The sequence below is a fragment of the Plectropomus leopardus genome, chromosome 22 (genome assembly GCF_026936395.1).
Source record: "Plectropomus leopardus strain MGB_pleo_1.0 chromosome 22, ASM2693639v1, whole genome shotgun sequence".
Classification (NCBI taxonomy): domain Eukaryota; kingdom Metazoa; phylum Chordata; class Actinopteri; order Perciformes; family Serranidae; genus Plectropomus; species Plectropomus leopardus.
In genome coordinates, this window is record NC_142197.1 from 43,724 (window position 1) to 69,170 (window position 25,447).

General features: G+C 42.7%; 2 protein-coding genes and 1 long non-coding RNA gene across 4 annotated transcripts; 2 read left to right on the forward strand and 1 right to left on the reverse strand.

The window, feature by feature from the left end:
• Nucleotides 1–116: 116 nt before the first annotated feature.
• On the reverse strand, nt 117–2,693 carry opn1sw1 (opsin 1 (cone pigments), short-wave-sensitive 1). Its single transcript, XM_042511680.2, has 5 exons — nt 2,339–2,693; nt 1,864–2,032; nt 1,624–1,789; nt 756–995; nt 117–218 (listed from the first exon to the last, which is right to left on the reverse strand). The coding sequence occupies exons 1-5, from the start codon at nt 2,676–2,678 to the stop codon at nt 117–119; spliced, it is 1,017 nt and encodes a 338-aa protein (XP_042367614.1). The 5' UTR covers nt 2,679–2,693.
• On the forward strand, nt 663–3,821 carry LOC148185824 (uncharacterized). Its single transcript, XR_015775577.1, has 2 exons — nt 663–903; nt 1,608–3,821. It is a non-coding gene; the product is annotated as an uncharacterized LOC148185824 (long non-coding RNA).
• A 7,410-nt stretch (nt 3,822–11,231) lies between these two features.
• tnpo3 (transportin 3) lies at nt 11,232–25,309 on the forward strand. Of its 2 annotated transcripts, none has more exons than XR_015775470.1 (23): nt 11,232–11,509; nt 12,308–12,508; nt 13,509–13,582; nt 13,689–13,845; nt 15,934–16,077; nt 16,656–16,831; nt 16,921–17,059; nt 17,231–17,377; nt 17,452–17,559; nt 17,717–17,808; nt 18,087–18,226; nt 19,705–19,896; nt 20,712–20,803; nt 20,918–20,994; nt 21,101–21,161; nt 21,730–21,870; nt 22,034–22,150; nt 22,255–22,349; nt 22,847–23,003; nt 23,179–23,346; nt 23,427–23,539; nt 24,520–24,643; nt 24,688–25,309. XR_015775470.1 is itself a non-coding variant. In XM_088072456.1 (23 exons), the coding sequence occupies exons 1-22, from the start codon at nt 11,390–11,392 to the stop codon at nt 24,578–24,580; spliced, it is 2,772 nt and encodes a 923-aa protein (XP_087928582.1). In that variant the 5' UTR covers nt 11,233–11,389; the 3' UTR covers nt 24,581–24,603; nt 24,784–25,309. The 2 variants fall into 2 exon arrangements, 1 of the variants encoding a protein (XP_087928582.1); XM_088072456.1 differs by having other exon boundaries at nt 11,233–11,509; nt 24,520–24,603; nt 24,784–25,309.
• The last annotated feature ends 138 nt before the right edge of the window (nt 25,310–25,447 follow it).

The following is a 25,447-nucleotide window of genomic DNA, read 5'->3' on the forward strand; positions in this document are numbered from 1 at the left end:
AGTCTTCCTAAACACTCGTCGTGTTCTACTCTCAGATGTTTTTATTTACAGCCTGTAAACGTGAGGACGTAGTAAGTAAACGTCCTTCTGTCTTCAGACTCAGTTTGTCCCAAATACTAAGATGCTGTGGACACTGTGGACACTTCAGTCTTTGAGGACACTTCCGAGGATTCATCCATTTTTTTCCCAAACACCGTCTCCATGATGCAGCCATGAAACTGAGGACAGAGAGACAACCAGATACAGGACAGTTAAATAACAGCAGGTACCTGCAGGGGACACACCGGGACACACACCTGAACACATACCTTGAGACACACGGGGCAACACCTTTGGAAAGGTTCCAAAGTTTTCAAAATATTATTCACCTCCCTTCAGCTCACCTGTCTGTTCACCTGTCTGTTCACTTGTCTGTTCACTTGTCTGTTCACCTGTCTGCTCACCTGTTTGTTCACCTGTCGGCTCACTTGTCTGTTCACCTGTCTGTTCACCTGTCGGCTCACTTGTCTGTTCACCTGTCTGTTCACCTGTCTGTTCACCTGTCGGCTCACTTGTCTGTTCACCTGTCTGTTCACCTGTCTGTTCACCTGTCTGCTCACCTGTTTGTTCACCTGTCGGCTCACTTGTCTGTTCACCTGTCTGTTCACCTGTCGGCTCACTTGTCTGTTCACCTGTCTGTTCACCTGTCTGTTCACCTGTCGGCTCACTTGTCTGTTCACCTGTCTGTTCACCTGTCTGTTCACTTGTCTGCTCACCTGTTTGTTCATGAAGGCGTAGATCAGCGGGTTGTAGACGCAGGAGCTCTTGGAGAAGAAGGCCGGGATGGTGACGAGTCGGTAGTCCTTGTCCTGGTCTGACGAGTAGGCGAAGTAGAGAGCAGCGAGGGCATACGGACCGTAACAGGTGACGTAGGAACCCACCATGACCACAATCATCCGTGACACCTCCTTCTCCGCCTTCTGGGTGGAGGCTGACTCTGTCTGCTGGGCTGCTACCTGAACACAGGACACCAGCACCTTAGACCAGGACCTCAAACCAGCACCTTAAAACAGTATCTCAAACCAGGGCCCTAAATTGGCACCATGGACCAGGACCCTAAACCAGCATCCTAGACCACGACCTTAAACGAGCATCTTCGAACAGGAGCCTAAACCAGCACCTCAAAATCCCACCTTAGAGCAACACCCTAAACCAGTACCTTACACCAGAACCCTAAACTAGGACCTTAGACCAGCACCTTGGACCAGGACCCTAAAGCAGTGCCTTAAAGTAGGGCCTTAAGCTACAACCCTAAAACAGCACCTTAGACCAGGGCCCTAAACCAGGCCATGTTTAATTTACTGACGATAACTGATTGATGGATTAATCAGATGATGCATTGATTGATTGATTGAATTATTGCTGTATTGATGTATTGATCAAGTGTAGCCTCAGTTTGTTGATTGAATCAATTGATGTATTTATTCATTGTTTGATTCGCTGACCAGTTGCAGCCTCAGATGATGTATTGATTTAATGATTTATTGATGTATTGATGGGGTGCAGCCTCAGTTGATGTATTGATCAGTTGATTGATGTATTTATCAGCTGGCTGATGTATTGATCAGGTGCAGCCTGACTCACCGCTCTCAGGGCACCCAGCAGCTGGGAGTAGGAGAAGATGATGATGCTGAGCGGAGCGATGAAGCACGTCACCATGAGGAAGTTGGTGTAGCTGCTGCAGTGGAAGTCCTCATTGTGAGTGTACCAGTCAGGTCCGCAGGAGCAGCCCAGACCCTCCGGGATGTACCTGAACACATGACATCATGATTACATCATCAGGTGAACTCTTCAGGAAGCTCCGCCCACTGTCGAGTCATCTACCTGCTCCAGCCGAAAAAAGGAGGCGTGGCACAGCTGATCCCCATGAACCAGGTGAAGGCGACTGCTGCCAGAGCGTGGTTACTGCCGAACTTAAAGGCTCCAAACGGTTTACAGATCACCAGGTACCTCTCAAAGGACAGGACTGCCAAAGACCAGGCCGTCACCAGTGCTGCAGGGGATAGACAAGGACACAAGAGGTCAGACAAGACAGAGGACGGATGAGGACACAACCGGTCAGACAGGACAAAGGACAGATGAGGACACAACGGGTCAGACAGGAAAAAGGACAGATGAGGACACAACGGGTCAGAAAGGACGGAGGACAGAGGACAGAAACATTGATGTCTGGCAAAACAGCTTTGTGTCATATTTACTGAAACAGTGAACCAATTAGGTTCCTTGTTGAATCTTTAGTGGACAAACTGGACTGCTGACAGGAAATGAATGTGTCCCCTCCCGGGGAAAGATGATTTACCTGCAATGGAGCCCATGGCGGACTCGAGGGCACACATGGTGTGACCCAGGAAGAAGTATCCCTTCAGGGTGGAGACGAACACCTGGCTGACGGAGAAGGTGACAAAGACGAAGCCAGCTACGGAAATGTTGACTAGGATGTAGTTCAGAGGGACACGCAGCTTCTTGTACTTGAGCGTTACAAAGAGGACAATGAAGTTCACCAATGTCCCAGCAAACAGGACAAAGCCCATGAAGATGGTCTGCAGGTAAAACACCCACTGAGGAGCCAGGTGGTACTGGGGCCCCTCAAAGGGACTCACCTTCGAGATGTTCTCATACAGGTGGAAGTTTTTCCCCATAGTGGCCCCAAGTTTCTGAGACACCAGAGGACGTCCTTGTCCTTATATACGCTCATTAAGCCCTGGCAGATTTACTCTGAAGAGCTGCTTTACTTCCTTCAAAGTCACATTTCAGGATTAACTCATCAAGTTATCTTGTTTTGTGCACGATACGTTAATCTGCTTATAGACGGACTCAAACAGGCTGAAATCAGGGACGCAGTTACTACAAAGAACAGGAAGTAGCTGCAGGACGTAATCAGTAAATCTAACATAAACAGTTCCTTGATCTGCTCATTGGTAGAAACACTAAAAGAACAAGATCAACGGTGGTTCCTTCACATGACGCCAAGTCAGCATTTAGCTGATGGCTTCATTGCAAAGTCCATCAGTCTGAATTAATTTCAGAACGATAATCATGTTTTTATCTGACAAATACTGTGCTTCAGTCCATCTCTGATAGCATTTTGCCTTGAAAATATCCTGCTAAGCTGTCTGTAGGAGCTCACTCTTAGTCTCTGTTCCTGACTGAAGTGAACTCGTTTTGACTGAGCTATCTATACCTGGTCAGTTCAGCTTTGTTCTGACTAAATTATCCAGCAGGTGACGCTGTGACTGTAAACAGAACGTCAGCCTGCAGACAGGAGCGCTTTGCGGGAGGTGTTAAATTTCACACAGTCATGGACCTTTAGACAAAAAATACAAGTTTATGAAAACACACTCAACCAAACATTTCGTTCAGTGTTTTCTGGTAAAGAGAGTGAAGCAAAAATAATGTTGTTAAAAATATTTTTTAAAACATCTTTTGATTATTCATTGATGTTAATACCATATTTGTACTGTTAGTCGATTACATATTTGGTGAAAGAATATCTGTATCTGTGATTTGGTGGGGGGTTTTTTTTCAACATTTCTGGGATGTTTTCAATGTACTATAATGGTAAAAATGTGTGAAAATAATATTAGTGCCAGAAATATCACTGATTCAGTGGTCACATTAATATGCTGGTGTACTAACATCTTACAGCATTATAGCAGTACAGGGTTTGTACTTTACATTTTTTCTCTCTGTTTTACCATGAATGGCCATCTCAGCTGTGAGGACTGTATTTTAAACAGCTACGGGTCAGTAAATAAAAAATAAACCATACAATTTTCACTGTTGGCTGTGTTTTACTGCTGTTTTCTTGAGTTTATGCCTCTATTATGGTGTGACATTTAAGGATGAACACTGCTCAGTTCTGCCCCAGTCTGACAAAAGTCATCACAGTCTGTTGGAGAATTTCTGTAAATGCGATGCATCAATCAAGTTCTGAATTGTCACATTAAATCATTCTGGAAATGTCATTTATAAAGAAATGTTTTAAAAAGATGTTCTTCTCATTCTCTTCCAACGAGTATTCAGCAGATCTCCATACAAATCAAATTCAAACAAACAAAATGATATGCTCTGTTTCGGATCTGACTGTTACAGCTTTATGTTATATTTTAGTGAGGAGGAAAGTGTTCTGTTATTTTCTGTTATCAGCTGTTATCCGCTGTTATTGGCTGTTATCAGCTGTCGTCAGCTGTCATCGGCTGTTATCGGCTGTTATCGGCTGTTATCGGCTGTTATTGGCTGTTATCAGCTGTCGTCAGCTGTGATCAGCTGTCCTCAGCTGTTATCGGCTGTTATTGGCTATTATCAGCTGTTATTGGCTGTTATCAGCTGTCGTCAGCTGTGATCAGCTGTTATCAGCTGTTGTCACCTGTTATCGGCTGTAATCACTTGTTATCAGCAGTCATCTGCTGTCATCAGCTGTTATTGGCTGTTATCAGCTGTCGTCAGCTGTGATCAGCTGTTATCGGCTGTTATCGGCTGTTATTGGCTGTTATCAGCTGTCGTCAGCTGTGATCAGCTGTCCTCAGCTGTTATCGGCTGTTATTGGCTATCATCAGCTGTTATTGGCTGTTATCAGCTGTCGTCAGCTGTGATCAGCTGTTATCAGCTGTTGTCACCTGTTATCGGCTGTAATCACTTGTTATCAGCAGTCATCTGCTGTCATCAGCTGTTATTGGCTGTTATCAGCTGTCGTCAGCTGTGATCAGCTGTTATCGGCTGTTATCGGCTGTTATTGGCTGTTATCAGCTGTTGTCAGCTGTAATCACTTGTTATCAGCTGTCATCTGCTGTCATCAGCTGTTATCGTCTGTTATTGGCTTGTTTGTTGGTAGTTGTGGTAGAATTAATAATGAAGTGTTTAATTGTTTACTGATTGATCACTGATCAGTACAGATAAAACATCCCGCAGCTCGTTCATGTCGCACATTTTGGCATCGTTCACTCATTCATCACAAACTGAAGTCAAGAGACTCAGACTAGTTTCACACAAAGAATTCAAATATAGACTGCAGAGTTTTAGCTCAAACATTTCGTTGTTTTAATTCTGTTTGATATGATGTCGTCTGACGTGTTTTTAACAATAACCACAAAAAAATGTGCTATTGACGGCATTGTCCCAGTGGAGAGATAAGGGTGAATGACTGAAGTCTAAAGGGTTAATCCTGAGGCTCAGTCCGCAGTAGCAGCTCTCAACACAGAGATCAATAAATCCTTTACGTTTTCAGTCCATGTGACTTCACATAATCTGGATGTTTGAGATTTACCTGAGCAGATTTACACTGAAATCCTCCAAACATCGTCAGATCTGCAGATTAGACTCAAAAAGACCCTTTAAACTGGTTTACACTGGGCTGGATGATGAGGGGTTAATCTGAGCACCTAGATAAAGACGTCAGTCTCTGCTGCCACTATCCTCACTCCTTCCTCACTTCTTCTCTTCATCTTCACTTCTTCACTTCTTCTCTTCATCTTCACTTCTTTTACAGAAACTGTCCTCATCCGTTCATCATCTCCTTCAGAGAAACTGACAAGTGAATTCACCAAAGGTTTGTTTCTGATTTACGTCATATTTCTTTTTTTTCACAATAAACAGAATTTGAACATTGCAGTTTTTATTTCTGAAAGTTTGTTTCTATCTCGGTTTCAGTTTTTATGTTTCTGGCTCAGTTTTTTGTTTCTGACTCGGTTTCAGTTTCTCCATCGGCCTGATGAAGTTGCGATGGCACTGTCCGTCGGAGCTGGGGCCGTTTCATACCCAGGCTGTGGGTTGGATGGAGCATGGGTATGATATGACCTCAGTTTCGAGGTGATTCTCTGCAGCCTGAAACCCAACTCATGGATCAGCGTTCAGGATCTTTGGACCTCTGTGTTTTCCACTAAACCAGTCAGAAGACGGCAGATCACATCGACGACCTTTGAACTTTTGTCTTGTTACAGATATATATTTCTACCCCCAAAAACAGCATGAACCAACATTAACGGTGAGAAGATAGAAAATGATCATGTGACCCCTGATGACATTACAGTTCAGTGTTCAGGTTTAAAATATAAAATGAGCCTGTTTTTGGTTCCAGCTGAGAGTTTTCAGGTTCTGAACCACTTTGTTGGTCTAAGTTCTCTGAATGGGTCAACATAAGATGAAGGAACTAGTACCATGTTGGTGAAAATGAAAGCCTCTATCTCAGTTTTCTCCAAAGAAAAACATCTGTTTAATTTTAATATGAAGGACATAATTCTTAAAGCAGCACGAGGAGAACGATGAGTGAGTCCATGTGCTCAGTTTGTGTTTACACCTGTTTTTTTACACGTGTTTGCAGGTGTTTATTTACACCTGCTCGTTTCCATGAGTTTGTTTACAGGGGTTATTCCAGAAAAGAGGTTAATCAAACTCTGAGTCTAACCCTGAACTCTGAGTTGATTTACTCAGAGACCGGAAACTCTGAGCGTGTTCACTCTGAGTTCAGCGCGACCACGACCTCGATAAAAGCCGTCATCGGCGGAGCCCCGATACCTCGATTCATCATGGCAACCGCTGAGAAACAGAAATTGAGCTCCTCGACCCCATTAGAGGAACATGAGCCCTTTTTTAGAGAGAAAAGTAACAGCTGACCTGGTTGCGCCGATGCTGTGATCCTGCCTTTGGACACCTCCCTATCAACATGTGCATGAGACTGTTATCATCTCCCTCAACATCATCACAGAGTGCAATTAATGATTTCACACCTACCGTTATTGTAATATGACATGTGTCTGTTTCTATTATTGCTGTGCCTCTCCCCCTCTCTCCCCCTCTCCCCCTCTCTCCCTCTCTCCCCCTCTCTCCCTCTCTCCCCTTCTCTCCCTTCTCTCCCCCTCTATCCCCCTCTCTCTTTCTCTTTCCTTTTTTGCCATGATTGTATTTCATTTGTTATTTACATCTATCACTCGTCTGTCCGTCCTGAAGAGGGATCTCTCATCATCCTCTACCGCTCTTCCTGAGGTTTCTTCCCTTTTTCCCGTTCAGGGGTTGTTTTTCGGGAGTTTTTCCTCGGGTGATGTGAGGGTCTGAGGGCAGAGGGAGGGTGCCTGCTGTAAAGCCCTCTGAGGCAAACCATATTTTGTGATAATGGGCTCTATAAATAAAATTGACTTGACTAAGGAGAGAAAAGCATCATGGGAGAAAATTGCTGCCCCTGTCAATGCGTAAGTTCAAACGCACGTGTCCATTAACTTAACATTAACCGCACTTTATTTAAATTGTAGCATACAGATGAAAAAGTGGTGGATTGAATACATTTTGATTTTCATTTGGGTTCAGTCCAAGTGTTTGACTGGATGCTCCATCCAGTCAAACACTTGGAAGTAACTGAAAATGAAATATAAAAAAATCATTCAGGACATGTTTCACTCAGCCGTGATCGTAGGCCGACTTTACTTTGCTTTTATTAGTATTTGATGTTAAACAAAGTAAAGATTCATTCTGTGGCTATTTCAATATGCAGTAATTTAACCCCCCAACAGAATTCTGTTTTAACACATATGCTGTATGTCCTCTGGCCTGATATCCTGCTCAGTAAATTAACATTTGATATTGATATAAAGCTCACACCAAAAACACAATATTAACAGATGGGACTGAGAATAGCTGTGATGATTGTGTATTAGATTATGGTGCATACAAATGTGGGGATGATAGTTTCATTTAGCTGATGACAAATGAATTTATCAATACAATATACAGTATGAACAGTTCAGTAAACTAAAAACATGGTTTAATCAGAATAAATTATCATTAAACTTAAGCAAAACAAAAATGATGCTCTTTGGAAACTGGCGAGATCAGAAACAGGTAAATATTCAAATAGATGGTGATAATATTGAAAGAGTAAATGAAACAAAATTTCTTGGTGTTATAATAGATGAACAAATAAACTGGAAATCACACATCAAACATGTACAGACAAAAGTATGAATTAGTATTGCAGTATTAAACAAAGCGAGGCAGGTTTTAGATTACAAATCACTCCGCATTCTTTACTGTTCTTCTGTATTTACGTTACTGTGACAAGGTTTGGGGAAATAACTACAAAACGTCATTGCATTCAATAATTGTTTTGCAAAAGAAAGCAATAAGAATCTTTCACAAGGCTGGATACTGGGATCACACAAACTCATTATTCTTACAATCAAAATTACTAAAATCTACAGATCTGGTGGAATTTCAAACAGCACAAGTCCTATTTAGAGCTAAGAATAATCTATTTGAAAATAATCAAAAAATGTTCATTGAAAGGGAAGGGGGCTATAATTTAAGGAGAAAATTCCAATTCACAGTTTTGAAAAGTTTTGAGTGCACGCACAACGAGAGGAGTTTTTGTATTTCTCTCGTGGAGTGAAACTGCAGCGCAGTCTGAGTGGATCTTCAACAATGTCCAAACAAAATCCTATTTAAAAAGCAGTACAAAGAAATGGCTTTCACAAGGTACAGGAATGAAGAGGGTGTTTGACGACTTCAAAGTGACTGCCATTTATGTATTTATTTTTTTGTGTTTTTTGTCTCTTCCTTGTCAACTATTGTACATGTTATATTAAGAAGGAAGCTGAATAATTATCCATCAGTGTATTATGCAGGAGTATTAAATAAGTTTGCACTTCTTCCTACTCCTTTTCGGATATGTAAATCAAATCACTAAATGTTTATATATATATATATATATATATTTAATGGGTAGAGGCCCCTCCCTGTAAGGGGAACAGGTGAGCTGTGTACGGCTCAGTCAGGCTGTCTTCACCTCTCATGACTCCCAGTACTGCCGTGTAGGAGGTGAGCGTTAAACTCATGGTATGGCCCTTACCTGTTCTGTGTGCACGTGATCTGTGTGCACGCCTGATTATTTCCCTGACATCCTGACAGGTACTGTTTGCAGGCTACCAGAGCTGGCGGCAGGTAGCATTAGCTTTCCCTGTTGCACTGAAGAGCACAAGTCCGGTGCAGGTGTGTGCAGAGTAATCTGGACAGGACAGGTTGCGTGGTCCGTGATCCGCAGCCTGCAGGTGTGTGCCTGGATATTTCATATCAAAGGGGTTATATGATACGTGTAAGTAACGTGCGCTTCTCAGGGGAGCGAGGAGCAGATTCGGCTGTGCTCGGCAAAGGTAATGATAAAACAGGTGATGTTTCTGCTGTTGAGAGCAGTTAAGAGGTTAATGTGGTGTGCTCAGGTGACACTGCTGTTTTTGTCCTTTTAGCTAGTTTTCCTAATTATTGGCCCTTTTTTATTGCTTTTATTTCTATTGATTTGTTATTGGATTTTGATTATTGTTGATTTACCTCAGTTATATCGTTTGTAAAGCGGTGGCCCAAACATATTTCTCGGGCTTATCTATTTCTTTGGCTACCAGCCGCTGTGGGGAGTAAATAAGGGGATTTTGATATGGCAGTTAAACAGGACGGTTGGGTTGATGTGTACCTGCGGGAGGCTGGTCTCCGGGCGGAGGGTTTCTCCTTCTCCTGGGTTTCAGTGCGTGCCATTGTGCTGTGTAGTCTTTGTGTGATTTCCTTGTACTGTTTTATTGCATGCTAAGTGCTGTGTTTCGCCTAACCCTGGTGTGTTTTCTTGTCTTGCAGGGTGACTACAACAACAGTGTGTCCCTCACAATATACTGCACTAATATTTCAGCGTATTAGTATTTTAAGATGTTAGAATATGTTTTGTAGTAAAAGACATTCATTTTTAACTGGCCTCCTTTTCAGCTTTATGCAACCAAGTAATTTATCATTCGAACTTAAATAAATCTTCTCTGACTGAGAACCGGAAATTCAAGTCTCTGCTTCTTCTCTCTACATATGAGAATTTGTATAGTTGTGTGTTTCTCTGTGTGAAACTCCCAAAGAGGCGCTGTGGCATCCCTGTAGCCTGGGGCCTATATATATATATATATATATACACAGTATATATATATATATATATATATATATATATATATATATATATATATATATATATATATATATATATATGTATATGTATATATTCTTTTCTTTTGCATATTCATTTATTTTTGTCTGCTTGTAAATGTTTACTGTAATTTTGACTTTTCTTTTCCCTGTTATGTTTACATGTTCAAAATAAAAAATTCATTCATTGTAACTGATATTTGATTATTGATTTTGTTTTCTGTCTTTTATTATATATGGTGGTATTTTAGCATTTTGGATGCTTTTTAAATTTGATTTAGCATTGGAGTTTTATTTTATTGTTTTTAATATATTCATTTTATATTTAATTTTTTAATTGTATTTATTTTATACATTTTGGAGTCATTTTGTAGACTAAAATCTACACTAAAATTCAATAAAATGCTAATTATTTAAAGATGAACGTTTGAGTTCTACTCGATGTGTGAGATTGGATGTGTGCGGCTGGACAATGTTGTTGAGATAAATCACTGAGTATTATGAAAAACATTTCCATTATAACAATTATTAATCGGGGAATCTGAAAATCCTCTCCTGATGTAAGATACGGGTTAGGGTTAGGGTTATATATATATATATATATATATATAAATATTTTTTCATTCTCAGGTGAAACCTCAGATGTATCTCAGGAAGAGGAAAAAAAGTGTTGTCTATATTCATGATTAAAACTACTAGTACATCACTATTGTTATTACTTACTACTGTGAGAGGAAACCCACAAATGGCATACGCCGAGCGGCCAGTCAGACCACAGGCAAGAAACAAAACCGAAAGTGCCGGACGAAGGGCGGGAGGAGAGCCGGCATCAGGCTGACCCGGCTCGGACTGAGAGCTGCTCAAACCTTCTCCTGTCTGATGTCCGCTCACAGGACGATAAAGTGGATGAGATGTGATTGAGGCTCACTCAGTAATGGGACATCAGAGACTCTGCACGTCTTCACAGAGACATGGTTAACCCCTAACCTCCCGGAACAAGCTGTTGCACTGGGTGGGCGGACCACAGTCAGAATAAATAATAATAATAATGATAATAACAATAATAATAATAATAATAATAATAATAATAATAATAACGATGATAATAATAATAATAGAGTTTTTTTTTATTATTAAATTGGGTGAATTGAATTTTTTAACGGAGTCTGGTCAGATTAAATTGAACGTTTTCTGAATGGGGTTTGGTTTGCAGGGGTGACTTCATCCTGTCAGAGCGGAACTAAAGTTCGTGACGGTTTTTCCAGCCGGACCAGGGAGGCAGCAGTGTGAGATGGCGGACTCTCAGCCGCTGTAGGACCCTGTAGGACCAGGACCCTGTAGGATTCAGACCCGCCGCCCTGCAGGACTATCTGCCGGACTTTCTGCCTTATCTGGTCCCGCCCCTGACCGACTCATGGAGGGCGGTAAGCCGAGCCTGGCCCTGGTCTACCAGGCGGTGCAGGCCCTGTACCACGACCCGGACCCGGCCGGGAAGGAGCGCGCCTCGCTGTGGCTCGGAGAGCTGCAGAGATCGGTGAGAGACGCCGGGGTACGGGGAGGGGGGCTGTGCGGGGCTGTGCGGGGCTGTGCGGGGCTGTGGCGGACCCGGGTGGACCCGGGTTTATGTGTTTTACTGGGTTAAAAACAGAGCGGTGAGCCCAACTGCGCAGGCTCAGAGCAGGTTTCCGTTAGCACGGTGGCTACGCTAAGCTAGCTAAATGAATGGCTGAAAACGGAAAGAGTTAGCCGAGTGTTAGCTTCTTCCGATAACTGCTGACAGTTCGTGTGTTCATCGGGACCGCGGCCCTTCTTCCTCTGTGGTGGATTCACGCGTTCATTCAGACCGAGAGGGTTAATTCAGCAGGCCGCGAGCTCTGTTAGCATGTTAGCATGGCTGCTACCGGAAGTTCGCTCCGAAAGGAAGGTGGGTAGATACGGGTGCCTCGACAGACAGGTAGACCCGGGTACACCCCCGAGAGAGTGAACACGTGAACTGTTGTTGTTGTTGTTGTTATTGTCAGTGTGAACACGTGAACTGTTGTTGTTGTTGTTGTTGTTGTTGTTGTTGTTGTTGTTGTTGTCAGCGTGAACACATGAATGCTAACTGTTAGTCAGCAGTTTGTCTTCAAGAAATTAAAAACATGAGGTTCTCTGTGAGCTGCTCAGGTGTGAATATATGTACTGACATCACTTCCTTTGCACAGCTGTGTGTTCTGACATCACTTCCTGTCCACAGCTGTGTGTTCTGACATCACTTCCTTTGCACAGCTGTGTGTTCTGTCATCACTTCCTGTCCACAGCTGTGTGTTCTGACATCACTTCCTGTCCACAGATGTATGCGTGGGAGGTGTCGGACCAGCTGCTGCAGCTCAAACAGGACGTGGAGTCGTGTTACTTTGCTGCTCAGACCATGAAGGTGAAGATCCAGACCTCGTTCTACGAGCTACCCCCAGAGACCCACAATGCACTGCGAGACTCCCTGCTGACCCACATCCAGAACCTCAAAGACCTGTCCCCCATCATCGTTACACAGGTAACCTTAGAGAACCTCAAAGACCTGTCCCCCATCATCGTCACACGGGTAACCTTAGAGAACCTCAAAGACCTGTCCCCCATCATCGTCACACGGGTAACCTTAGAGAACCTCAAAGACCTGTCCCCCATCATCGTCACACGGGTAACCTTAGAGAACCTCAAAGACCTGTCCCCCTAGCTTTTGGGATATTGTTTGCCAAATTTCTCTTTGCTTTTTTTTTCTCTCAAGTTTTTGAAAGAAATCGAACCAATGTGTTCAGGTTTCGAAGGGATAAATAGCTTCTGAAAGGCAGTGCAGCACCAGAATCCTGACATGGATCCAGGTGTCTTAGACTTAGACTTAGACACATTTATTTATTCCACTTGTGGGAAATTAACTTGTCACAGCAGCCGTGTGTACAGAAAAAATGTATAAAATATCAATATATACAAAATATAAAATATACAAAAGTGCACAAATAGGCATGTATCAAAGACGAAGAAAAAATGTACAGGTTTTAAATACAAAAATCAAAGATATACCAGAAAAAAAAATCAAAGATATACAGATATACAAAGGGTTAAACTAACTGATACATGTTATTGATCATCAGCAGAGTTTATGTCCGTCTGAGGCTTCATCAGATATTCATATATATATTTGTATTATCATTTATTGTTTAGAAAGTTTATAAACACACTGATTCATGATAACGTGTCTGTTTATTTATTGATTATAAAGTTTATAAACACACTGATTTATGATAACGCGTCTGTTTATTTATTGATTAGAAAGTTTATAAACACACTGACACTGATATATAATAACATGTTTATTTATTGTTTATAAACACACAGCCACTCTGATATATAATAATACGTCTTTTTATTTATTGATTATAAAGTTTATATACACACTGACACTCTGATACATAATAACACGTCTGTTTGTTATTGTTTATAAACAGTTATTTCAGCGAGAGTGTTATTGACGGTTGTCTGTTTGTTTATTTTCTCAGCTGGCGTTAGCCATCGCAGACCTCGCTCTCCAGATGGCCTCATGGAAAGGATGCGTTCACACACTCATAGAAAAGTAGGAATTCACACAACTGTCTGAAACTCATCTCCTCTGTAGACAAGAACTACAAACATGGCCACCAGTCGCTCAGCAGATAACAGATGTCTCCGCCCCCTCTCAGGTACAATGATGACATCAGCTCAATGCCCTTCCTCATAGAGATCCTCACCGTGCTGCCCGAGGAAGTTCACAGCCGATCTCTGCGGATCGGTGCCAATCGGAGGACAGAGATCATTGAAGATCTGGCGTATTACTCAAGCACCGTGGTCACCCTGCTGGTGAGAAACCTCCGCCGCATCAGTCAATACAGACTACTTCACTATTTTATACAAACTGCTCCACTTTAATTTTTTAACACCAACTGCTCCACTTTGATATTTAATATAAACTGCTCCACTTTGATATTTAATATAAACTGCTCCACTTTAATTTTTTAACACCAACTGCTCCACTTTGATATTTAATATAAACTGCTCCACTTGGATACTTAATATAAACTTCTCCACTTGGATACTTAATATAAACTGCTCCACTTTGATATTTAATATAAACTGCTCCACGTGGATACTTAATATAAACTGCTCCACTTTGATATTTGATATAAACTGCTCCACTTGGATACTTAATATAAACTGCTCCACTTTGATATTTGATATAAACTGCTCCACTTGGATACTTAATATAAACTGCTCCACGTTGATATTTGATATAAACTGCTCCACTTGGATACTTAATATAAACTGCTCCACTTTGATATTTGATATAAACTGCTCCACTTGGATACTTAATATAAACTGCTCCACTTTGATATTTGATATAAACTGCTCTACTTGGATACTTAATATAAACTGCTCCACTTTAATTTTTTAACACCAACTGCTCCACTTTGATATTTAATATAAACTGCTCCACTTGGATACTTAATATAAACTGCCCCACTTGGATACTTAATATAAACTGCTCCACTTTGATATTTAATATAAACTGCTCCACTTTGATATTTAATATAAACTGCTCCACTTGGATACTTAATATAAACTGCTCCACTTTGATATTTAATATAAACTGCTCCACTTGGATACTTAATATAAACTGCTCCACTTTGATATTTAATATAAACTGCTCCACTTTGATATTTGATATAAACTGCTCCACTTTGATACTTAATATAAACTGCTCCACTTTGATATTTGATATAAACTGCTCCACTTGGATACTTAATATAAACTGCTCCACTTTGATATTTGATATAAACTGCTCTACTTGGATACTTAATATAAACTGCTCCACTTTAATTTTTTAACACCAACTGCTCCACTTTGATATTTAATATAAACTGCTCCACTTGGATACTTAATATAAACTGCCCCACTTGGATACTTAATATAAACTGCTCCACTTTGATATTTAATATAAACTGCTCCACGTGGATACTTAATATAAACTGCTCCACTTTGATATTTGATATAAACTGCTCCACTTGGATACTTAATATAACCTGCTCCACTTTGATATTTGATATAAACTGCTCCACTTGGATACTTAATATAAACTGCTCCACGTTGATATTTGATATAAACTGCTCCACTTGGATACTTAATATAAACTGCTCCACTTTGATATTTGATATAAACTGCTCCACTTGGATACTTAATATAAACTGCTCCACTTTGATATTTGATATAAACTGCTCCACTTTAATTTTTTAACACCAACTGCTCCACTTTGATATTTAATATAAACTGCTCCACTTGGATACTTAATATAAACTGCTCCACTTTGATATTTAATATAAACTGCTCCACTTGGATACTTAATATAAACTGCTCCACTTTGATATTTAATATAAACTGCTCCACTTGGATACTTAATATAAACTGCTCCACTTTGATATTTAATATAAACTGCTCCACTTTGATATTTGATATAAACTGCTCCACGTTAATTTTTTAACACCAACTGCTCCACTTTGATATTTAATATAAACTGCTCCACTTGGATACTTAATATAAACTGCTCCACTTTGATATTTGATATAAACTGCTCCACTTGGATATGTGATATAAACTGCTCCACTTGGATACTTAATATAAACTGCTCCACTTGGATACTTAATATAAACTGCTCCACTTTGATATTTGATATAAACTGCTCCACTTGGATACTTAATGTAAACTGCTCCACTTTGATATTTAATATAAACTGCTCCACTTTGATATTTAATATAAATTGCTCCAATTTGATATTTGATATTTGATATAAACTGCTCCACTTGGATATGTGATATAAACTGCTCCACTTTTCCAGGGTTCTGGCTCTTGACCTCAGAGTGGCTCTCTCTTGTTTTTTTTGTTTTTTTGTTGCAGACATCGTGTGTGGAGAAGACGGGGAACGATGAGAAGATGCTCATAAAGGTGTTTCGCTGTTTAGGCAGCTGGTTCAACCTGGGAGTCCTGGACAGTAACTTCATGGCCGGTAACCAGCTGCTCATGGTCCTCTTCCAAGTCCTGGTGAGCTTCCCAATGTCCCGTTTAAGGGCTTGTACGATCGTGAAAAACCTGGAAAATGATTTATTTAAAGACCTTCAGAAATGTGAAAATTCAACGACAATTTGTTTTTAAACAACAACAAAAAAACAAAAAAATCACCAAAATATTTTCTTTTAAAATTGGCTAACATTTAAGAAAATTTTCCCAAAAAATCATATGTAAAAATAAATCCAAAATCTGGCTATTTAAAGTTGTCTTCCTATCCCCTAAAGCCAAAATAAAAACATCAGTCCCTCCCGAGGGCTTAAAAAAATATTTGATATGCCTTCCCCTTTCTGCACCCCACCCCCTCTCATAAATAACAAGCAGTCCCTAAGCTCTACTTAAATATTCAGTTCTGATCCCGCTCCGATTTTTTTCATATATTTTAAAAAGCTGTTATACAGTAATGAAACAGAACCGATGAGGAGTCTCAATGGTTGTTACAGAGAATGTATGTTCTGTAAAATCTGTCTAAGTCCTGGAAAATGACCCTGTTTACAGGGTCAGGAAGAGTTCATTTCAAAGGTGAAACAAGAAGTCCTGTTGTGTCTCCACAGCAGAGGGATGAAACGTCCACCAACCTCCACGAGGCGGCGTCTGACTGCGTCTGCTCGGCGCTCTACGCCATCGAGAACGTTGACACCAACATGGCGTTGGCTCTGCAGCTCTTCCAGGGCGTCCTGACTCTGGAGACGGCGTATCACATGGCGGTGGCTCGGGAGGACCTGGACAAGTGAGGAACCACAGGAACCAGGTTCTGACTGATGTTCAGAGTCCAATCTGCATCCTCTGTCTCATTTCTATTTGACGTGTCATCCTCAGAGTTCTCAACTACTGCCGCATCTTCACCGAGCTCTGCGAGACCTTTTTGGAGACCACTGTCCGGAGTCCGGGACAGGGGATGGGGGATTTGAGAACCCTGGAGCTGCTGCTTATCTGTGCAGGACACCCGCAGTACGAGGTACACCCTCAGGCCCACCTCCTTCAAGATGGGTTCTGGTGTGTGTTCTGGTTCAGGACCTCGAGATCTCCTATAAGTCTCGTCTGTGTTCTGGTCCAGGTCCTGGAGGCCTTCTTTAAGTCTTGAAGTTGATGGAGGTCTTGCTGTATTCTGGTTTTTGTTCTGGTCCAGGTGGTGGAGATCTCCTTTAACTTCTGGTACCGTCTGGGAGAACACCTGTATAAGATCAATGATGCGGCTCTCCACTCCATCTTCAGACCGTACATCCAGAGACTGCTGCACTGTTTGGCCCGGCACTGTCAGCTGGACCCTGACCACGTAAGTCACCGATCCGGTTCACCCCAGAACCCCTTCTGACTGTCCACAACCTGACCCTGAGTTCTCACCTGCAGGAGGGGATCCCTGAGGACACTGATGATTTCGGGGAGTTCAGGATGAGAGTCTCCGACCTCGTCAAAGACGTCATTTTCCTGGTCGGATCCATGGAGTGTTTTTCTCAGGTAACCTCCGATCAGAACCACGAGTTCTTATCAAAGGGCTCTTCTCTATTTCTTTGGGTTCTGGTCTCACACATTCTGAGTATTTTCTACATTTTTTAAAAAGTTTGCTGTTTGTTTTTAGTTATGTTCTACATTAAAAGACATTCTCTGTCTTCAGTTATATTCTACGTTAAAGGAAGGGAACCCTTCCTGGGAGGTGACAGAGGCGGTTCTGTTCATCATGGCTGCGATCGCTAAAAGTGTCGATCCGTGAGTAAATCTGAATATTCACTTCATGTTGAAATCCGTTCCTCGGAAGTCGGGACGTTCTTTAAATCAGAAAATGCTGATCAGTAAATTCTTCTAAACCGACTGAATATCCTGGAGGTACAAAAGGATTTACACGTTTTGTTTTCAGTTCTGTTACTGAACGTCCAGACTCTGTTGAAAGCTTTCTTCCTGCAAAACACAGAGAAAGGAGACGTTGGTTCTCCTCAGTCTGGTTCTGTCGTTCTCTCTGTTAAATCGCTGTAATCTGTCACTTTCAGAGAGAACAACCCAACACTGTCCGAGGTTCTGCAGCAGGTGGTTCTCCTCCCAGAGAGCGTCCACATGGCGGTTCGCTACACCAGCATCGAGCTGGTCGGAGAGATGAGTGAGGTCGTCGACAGGAACCCCAGATTCCTCGGTACCAGTTCAACCTGTCACTTAAACAGATTTATATTGGGAACCAGTACACAGAAATAGGACCGGTGTTATACTGGGAACCAGTAAACTGAAAACAGGACCAGTGTTATACTGGGAACCAGTAAACTGACAAAAGATTGGTGTTATAGTGGGAACCAGTAAACTGAAACAGGACCAGTGTCATACTGGGAACCAGTTCGAGCTGGGCAATTAATCGAATTTATCGATTAATTGAAATTTGTGGCTCAGGGCAATTTTTAAAAATGAAAAAAAGACCCAAAAAAGACAAAAGTCTTGTCATTCATTTGGAACTAGTTTCAGTTTTGCGGCATCAGATCTCAAACACACCACAGTTCTGCAAAGTTTATTTAAAGGCTGTTACAACTAAACACGACCACTTTGTCTCAACATGTCAAACGGAGGCAGCAGCCGAAGGGGACAAGGTGTCTCTGAGATGCACGAGACGGCGTCAGTCCACAAACAGACGGTCAAAAGCAGCCGACATTAGTGGAAGCATTTTCCCGCAGTGTCCCGTATGACAGAACAGCGACCCGCTGCAAATCTGCAGTGTTTCCCTACAATGTTAACGAGACTAGAGACCCCCGCCAGGCCTAAAGGTTAGCGAGGTTTGCGTAGGACGGTGAAGTACTTCTCTTCTCTAAATCTTTCTCCATAGGAGGTACAAGCAAACTTGCCAAACCCTCCTGATTTTCCTGGGACACCCCCATTTTTTCCTGTCCTCTGCTGGTGTCCGGCATCCCATCTCTCCCGTGTTTCTCCCAATTTAGATTCCCCGACCACGCGCATAATCTCCACGGAGGACGGGGGGTAACGTCCGCCCCGTATATGAAAGACGGAACAACCAACAGCAGCTGGTTAGAGAGTAAACGCTGAAAATGCACAAAGGGAAATTCAGTTTACTATATTAACAGAGGCCTTTTATTTTTACCGCAAAAATCAAAAGCAAAACTTGTTTTGAGTAATTTCTTTGTCATTTGTACTTTGTTTTAAAGAAGGAAAAAAATCGATAAAAACCGTAAATTGGGTTTGGTGTGAAAAAATGTGAGATTTTAGTTTTAGGCCATATCGCCCAGCCCTAGAACCAGTAAACAGAAAAGGCGCCGGTGTTATACTGGGAACCAGTAAACTGAAACAGGACCAGTGTTATACTGGGAACTGGGAACCAGTAAACAGGACTGCACATCAGGTAGGTTCTAAAGAGGCTCCTCACTGAGCAAAAGACTGAAGGTCAGGTTAAAGGTCATAGGTGAATCAGACTGAAGGTCAGATCAAAGGTCACAGGTGAATCAGGCTGAAGGTCAGGTTAAAGGTCACAAGTGAAACAGACTGAATGTCAGGTTAAAGGTCAAAGGCGAATCAGACTGCAGATAGTAAAGCCTGTTTTACTGTCCTGACTCTGTGAGGGGGAACTTTAATTTTGTAATCCTGACTGTTTGTTGTGTTTCCGCTTCCCCTCAGACCCGGTGTTGAACTACCTGATGAAGGGCCTCAGAGAGAAGCCACTGGCATCGGCGGCGGCGAAGGCGATCCACAACATCTGTTCTGTCTGCAGAGATCACATGGCCCAACACTTCCAGGGTTTGCTGGACATCGCCCGCGCCCTTGACTCCTTTGCCCTGTCCACCGAGGCCGCCGTCGGACTGCTTAAAGGTACGCTCCTCCTGAACTCTGCGGCCGTCACTCTGCAGCCGTCGCTCTGCAGTGTCACTCCTCACACCTACAACTGAACAAATTGGCAAAATGATCAAACAAATGTGTGATTAGTGACTCGTAGATGTTGTGATCTCATTTTAGGTGGTTAAAAAAGAGGCCTATTCATTCTGAATTAACAGATATACTGAATATTTATAGTGTACTACATATTAGCCACTTTTCAACTAGATAGTCATGTCTCAGATCTTCCTGAGAAACAAGACACCGACTCACCGACTTACCATCATAATGTGAAAGTGATTAATGAATGAGTTGATTTCATAAACTTCATAGTGTTTAAAACTGACGCATTTACACTGCAATATTATACTATCACGCCATCTCACGTTGTTTAGCTGCAGCTGCCATATTAGATTTTTTTTTTTCAAGATATGTTCATGTTCCACATGTGCAGCCATTAAAATCTCTAATTTATTTGGGGTAAAATAAGAAGCTCTGCTTTTAACTCTGCACTCCACTGATGATGTCTGTCTGTTCTCCATGACGTTCTCAGGCCGAACATCCTCAGACTGGATGTGAAGATAATTAATAAACACATCTTTGTATAATCTTTATATTCAGTCTGCAGGCTGAAAAAAATTAACTGATCTTATTCTTATTCTAATCAGCTGTTCTGGAACTGAAAACTCAGAGTTTCTCTGCTCAGGTTCAGTCTACTCTGAGGCACAGTTGATTTATTTACCTGTGCAGGTACAGCTCTGGTCCTCAGGTGTGTCTCTGTGATGTCACAGTTGATTTATTTACCTGTGCAGGTACAGCTCTGGTCCTGGCTCGTCTTCCTCTTGAAAAGATCTCAGAGTGTCTCAGTGATCTCTGTGCTGTTCAGGTCATGGCTCTAAAAAAGGTTAGTCATCTGTCTCAGTCCTTCACCTGTCTCACCTGTCTCACCTGTCTGGAGTCTTTGAATAACAGACAAATATTCAAACTTAAACCAGAGTTTTGTCTTTTTGTCTTTCAGCTTTTGACTGAAGAATCTAGAAACGGTAAATCAGCTGATCCCACTGTGTGGCTCGACAGACTGGCTGTTATCTTCAGGTGAGTTTGCCTGGTGATTTACCTGTAGTCAAATTTTAAACTTTATTTGAATATGCGAAGCAGCAGACATTAACACTTTCATATATGTTGTTTGTTTTTCTCTCAGACACACAAACCCCATTGTAGAAAACGGACAGACTCACCCCTGTCAGAAAGTCATCCAAGAGGTAAAACACCTGAACTCTCTTGAACTCACCTAAGCCCCCCTGAACTCATCTAAGCTCACCTGGACTCACCTGAGCTGGCCTGAACTTGCCTGAATTTACCAGAACTCACCTGAAGTCACCTGAACTTAACTTAGCTCACTTTCATTCACCTGAGCTCACTTGAACTCACCTGAACTCACCTGGGCTCACCTTAACTCGACAGCTTTTGCAACATACCGTTACGTTTCCTTACTTTAAAACTGAACATATGTTTTTTTGTCAAGACTTACCCTGCCGTTAAGCTCTCCTCCTCCTCACTTTCGCTTTCGTTTTAGATGCTGCATCATAACCGTGAAATGCTTCCAAACTTTTGAAGTTTTCGTAGGAAACGCTCTCTCCCGTCTGCATGTGACGTAAACAGTCCCGGGACACAGCAAGCGACATAATAACCGCATGACACAACGAATCGATAATTTTATTTGTTGCCAACACATTTATTTATCATTTATAAACGATTTTATCGATACGTTGTTGAAGCCCTACACATATTCTCACCATATCTTACCTGTGCCATGTGACGCACCTGCAGATCTGGCCGGTTCTGTCGGAGACTCTGAATACTCATCAGGCTGATAACCGGATCGTGGAGCGGTGCTGTCGCTGTCTTAGGTTCGCTGTTCGATGTGTTGGGAAAGGTTCCGCCTCCCTGTTGCAGCCACTCGTCACTCAGGTGAGACTCACCTGGTCTCTTCTGATGTGTGAAAAGACTCCCCTGGTCTCATGTTTACATGTTTTAACTCATCTTAAGGTGTGTGTTAGCTTGAACACGCCTGTTGACGTGTTTTAAAAATCGTGTTCACGGAGGTTTCTGATTGGATGCTTGTTGTCGTCAGATGGTGAGTGTGTACCAGGTGTATCCACACTCCTGCTTCTTGTACCTGGGCAGCATTCTGGTGGACGAATATGGCATGGAGGAGGGCTGCCGGCAGGGCCTGCTGGACATGTTACAGGTAAACACACACCTGCAGACCCGGTAAACGCACCTGTAGACCAGAATACACCTGTAGACCAGGTGACCATGTATACTGATGAGGGTGACCTCCTCTTCCTCCAGGCTCTGTGTATGCCGACCTTCCAGCTACTGGAGCAGCCAAACGGTCTGAGGAATCATCCGGACACTGTGGACGACCTGTTCAGACTGGCCACCAGGTGAGTCTGCAGGTTCACCTGAATGCAAACAGTTTATCGACTGAGCTTTCATTCTGAAACGTCCTCTGATATATAATTGATACAATTACCTGTACATCTACCTGTATGAATTTACCTGTGTGTCTACCTGTATTTATTCACCTATGTATCTACCTGTATGCATTTACCTGTGTGTCTACCTGTGTGTCTACCTGTATTTATTCACCTATGTATCTACCTGTATGCATTTACCTGTATATCTACCTGTATTTATTCACCTATGTATCTACCTGTATGCATTTACCTGTATATCTACCTGTATTTATTCACCTATGTATCTACCTGTATGCATTTACCTGTATATCTACCTGTATTTATTCACCTATGTATCTACCTGTATGCATTTACCTGTATATCTACCTGTATTTATTCACCTATGTATCTGCCTGTATGCATTTACGTGTGTATCTGCCTGTATTTATTCACCTGTATATCTACCTGTGTGTCTGTCTGTCCAGGTTTGTCCAGAGGAGTCCTGTCACTTTACTTAGCAGCAGCATCATCGTTCACATCATCCAGTGCGCTATCGCTGCCACCTCATTGGACCACCGAGACGCCAACTGCAGTGTCATGAAGTTTGTCCGAGACCTGATCCACACCGGAGTGTCCAACGACGTGAGTTCACTGTAGAGGACGTGTCCAATATGTCTCTGTCCTCTGAGTTTACTGCAGAGGACATGTCCACCACATTTCTCTTCTGTAAGAATTTACTGTGGAGGACATGTCCAACACGTCTCTGTCCTCTGAGTTTACCATGAAGGACATGTCCAACACATCTCTGTCCCCGCAGCACGAGGAGGACTTTGAGGTGAGGAAGCAGCTGATTGGTCAGGCCATGGAGCAGCACGGCCAGCAGCTGGTCACTCAGCTGATGCACTCGTGTTGTTTCTGTCTGCCGCCGTACACGCTGCCCGATGTGGCCGAGGTGCTGTGGGAGGTGATGGTGTTTGACAGACCGGTGAGTATTCAGAGGGCTGCCTGTCCAGGTGACTCACCTGTTGGCCCTCAGGTGTGCTCATGTTCTGCCTTCTGTTCCAGACGTTCTGTCGCTGGTTAGAGAACGCTCTGAAAGGTTTACCCAAGGAGACGTCCGGAGGAGCCGTGACCGTCACCCACAAACAGCTGACCGACTTCCACAAACAGGTCACCAGGTGAGACGCCACCAACACACGCAGCACACCTGCAAGACACTTCCAACAATACCCACATCTGCAACACACCCACAAGACACCCGCAACACACCTGCAATACCACCAACACCTGCAACACATCCACAAAACACCTGCAACACCACCCACACCTGTAACACATCCACAACACACCTGCAACACATCCACAACACACCTGCAACACCACCCACACCTGCAACTCCGCTGAAACACCTTAAACATCATCAGCTGATGATTCAAACTTTTAGGTCCAATGTCAGTCAACCGCTCGTTCAGAGTCAGAAGACAATATTCAGGGACACGTGGAGCTGACAGCGAGGCGGTTAGGAACATGTTGGAATAGTAGGGATGTGTTGTATCAGCAGCCTGAGACGTCTGACAGGTTCCTGTTGAGACATGTTGGTCTAAATGTGGAACGCAGAAAAACTGGAGTCCTCGCAGCAAGTTCAGACAAATCGACCACACCTGAGTTTACCTGAACCAGCTGAGTTCACCTGAATCAGCTGAGTTTACCTGAACCAGCTGAGATTACCTGAACCAGCTGAGTTTACCTGAACCACATGAGTTCATCTGAATCAGCTGAGTTTACCTGAACCACATGAGTTCACCTGAATCAGCTGAGTTTACCTGAACCACATAAGTTCACCTGAACCAGCTGAGTTTACCTAAACACTGAATGACGGATAGCTTTGTAATAAAACTTTCTCCTGATAAAACCCGAAGAGGAATTCTTGTTTCCATGGATACCAGAGGAATGACCCACCTGACTGTCCCTCTGATTGTTTCATACTTGTTGGCTGTGATGTTTGGATTGGTTGGGTTTAGGGTATAAAGGTCAGGGTGAGCCAATCAGAGAAAGAGTTAGGCGGGCCATTCCTCAGCCATTCGACGAAACACAGTTACGTGTCTCACTCGAGAGAAGACAAAAAAGGTAAATGTAACGTGTTTCTTCTTCTCTTCAGTGCTGAGGAGTGTAAACAGGTGTGCTGGGCCATCAGAGAGTTCACCCGACTGTTCCGATAGCTGCAACCTTCACACGACACCAGGTAACTGTTCACACTCAGGTTACTGTTCACGCAACACCATGTCACTGTTCACACACCACTAGGTAACTGTTCACACACCACCAGGTAACTGTTCACACACCACCAGGTAACTGTTCACACTCAGGTCACTGTTCAAATAGCACCAGGTGTTCTAAAGTGGGTGTGTTTGTCGTTGCGCAGGTTAAATCTTTTGTTGACCAACATTCAGAGGTGACGGCAAAAAGCTGCGATGCAGACAAGGATCCACAGAGACGACGAATACGAGGAGGGACGGAGCTCTGAGGGACTGAGTGAGGACTGATTGGACAGACTGAGTCCTCCAGCCCGACCCCCGACCTCACCTGACCTCACCTGCAGCAGGTGTCAGGTGGGCGGGTCGGGTCCAGCCGATGGGCGGGGTCAGGGCGTCTGGCCAACAGTTTTTAAGAGAAGATTTATTTTTGGGACTTTGGTCGTGATGTTTTTGTGTCCGTGCCATAAAGGAGCCAGAAGATTTCCCATGATGCTCTGGGCAGAGCGGCAGCGAGCTGCTGGAAGAGGATTTGGCGTCACCTTTGACCTTTTTAACTTTGGTTGACTTTTAGTTGTTTTTCCACAAAGTGAGACAGAGTGAACTCTGGGTAATGAGAGACTGACACCATGACATCATCGGTGATGTAGCCTTGTTGTAAACAATAAACAAAAACAACTCAAACAAACAAACAAACATGTTCATTATGTGTTTGAATGTTTATCTCTTTATTTCACAGGTAAACAAAACAAACATGTTCATCGTGTGTGTGTGTGTGTGTGTGTGTGTGTGTGTGTGTGTCAGAATGTGTATGTCAAATAATGTGTGTGTTTG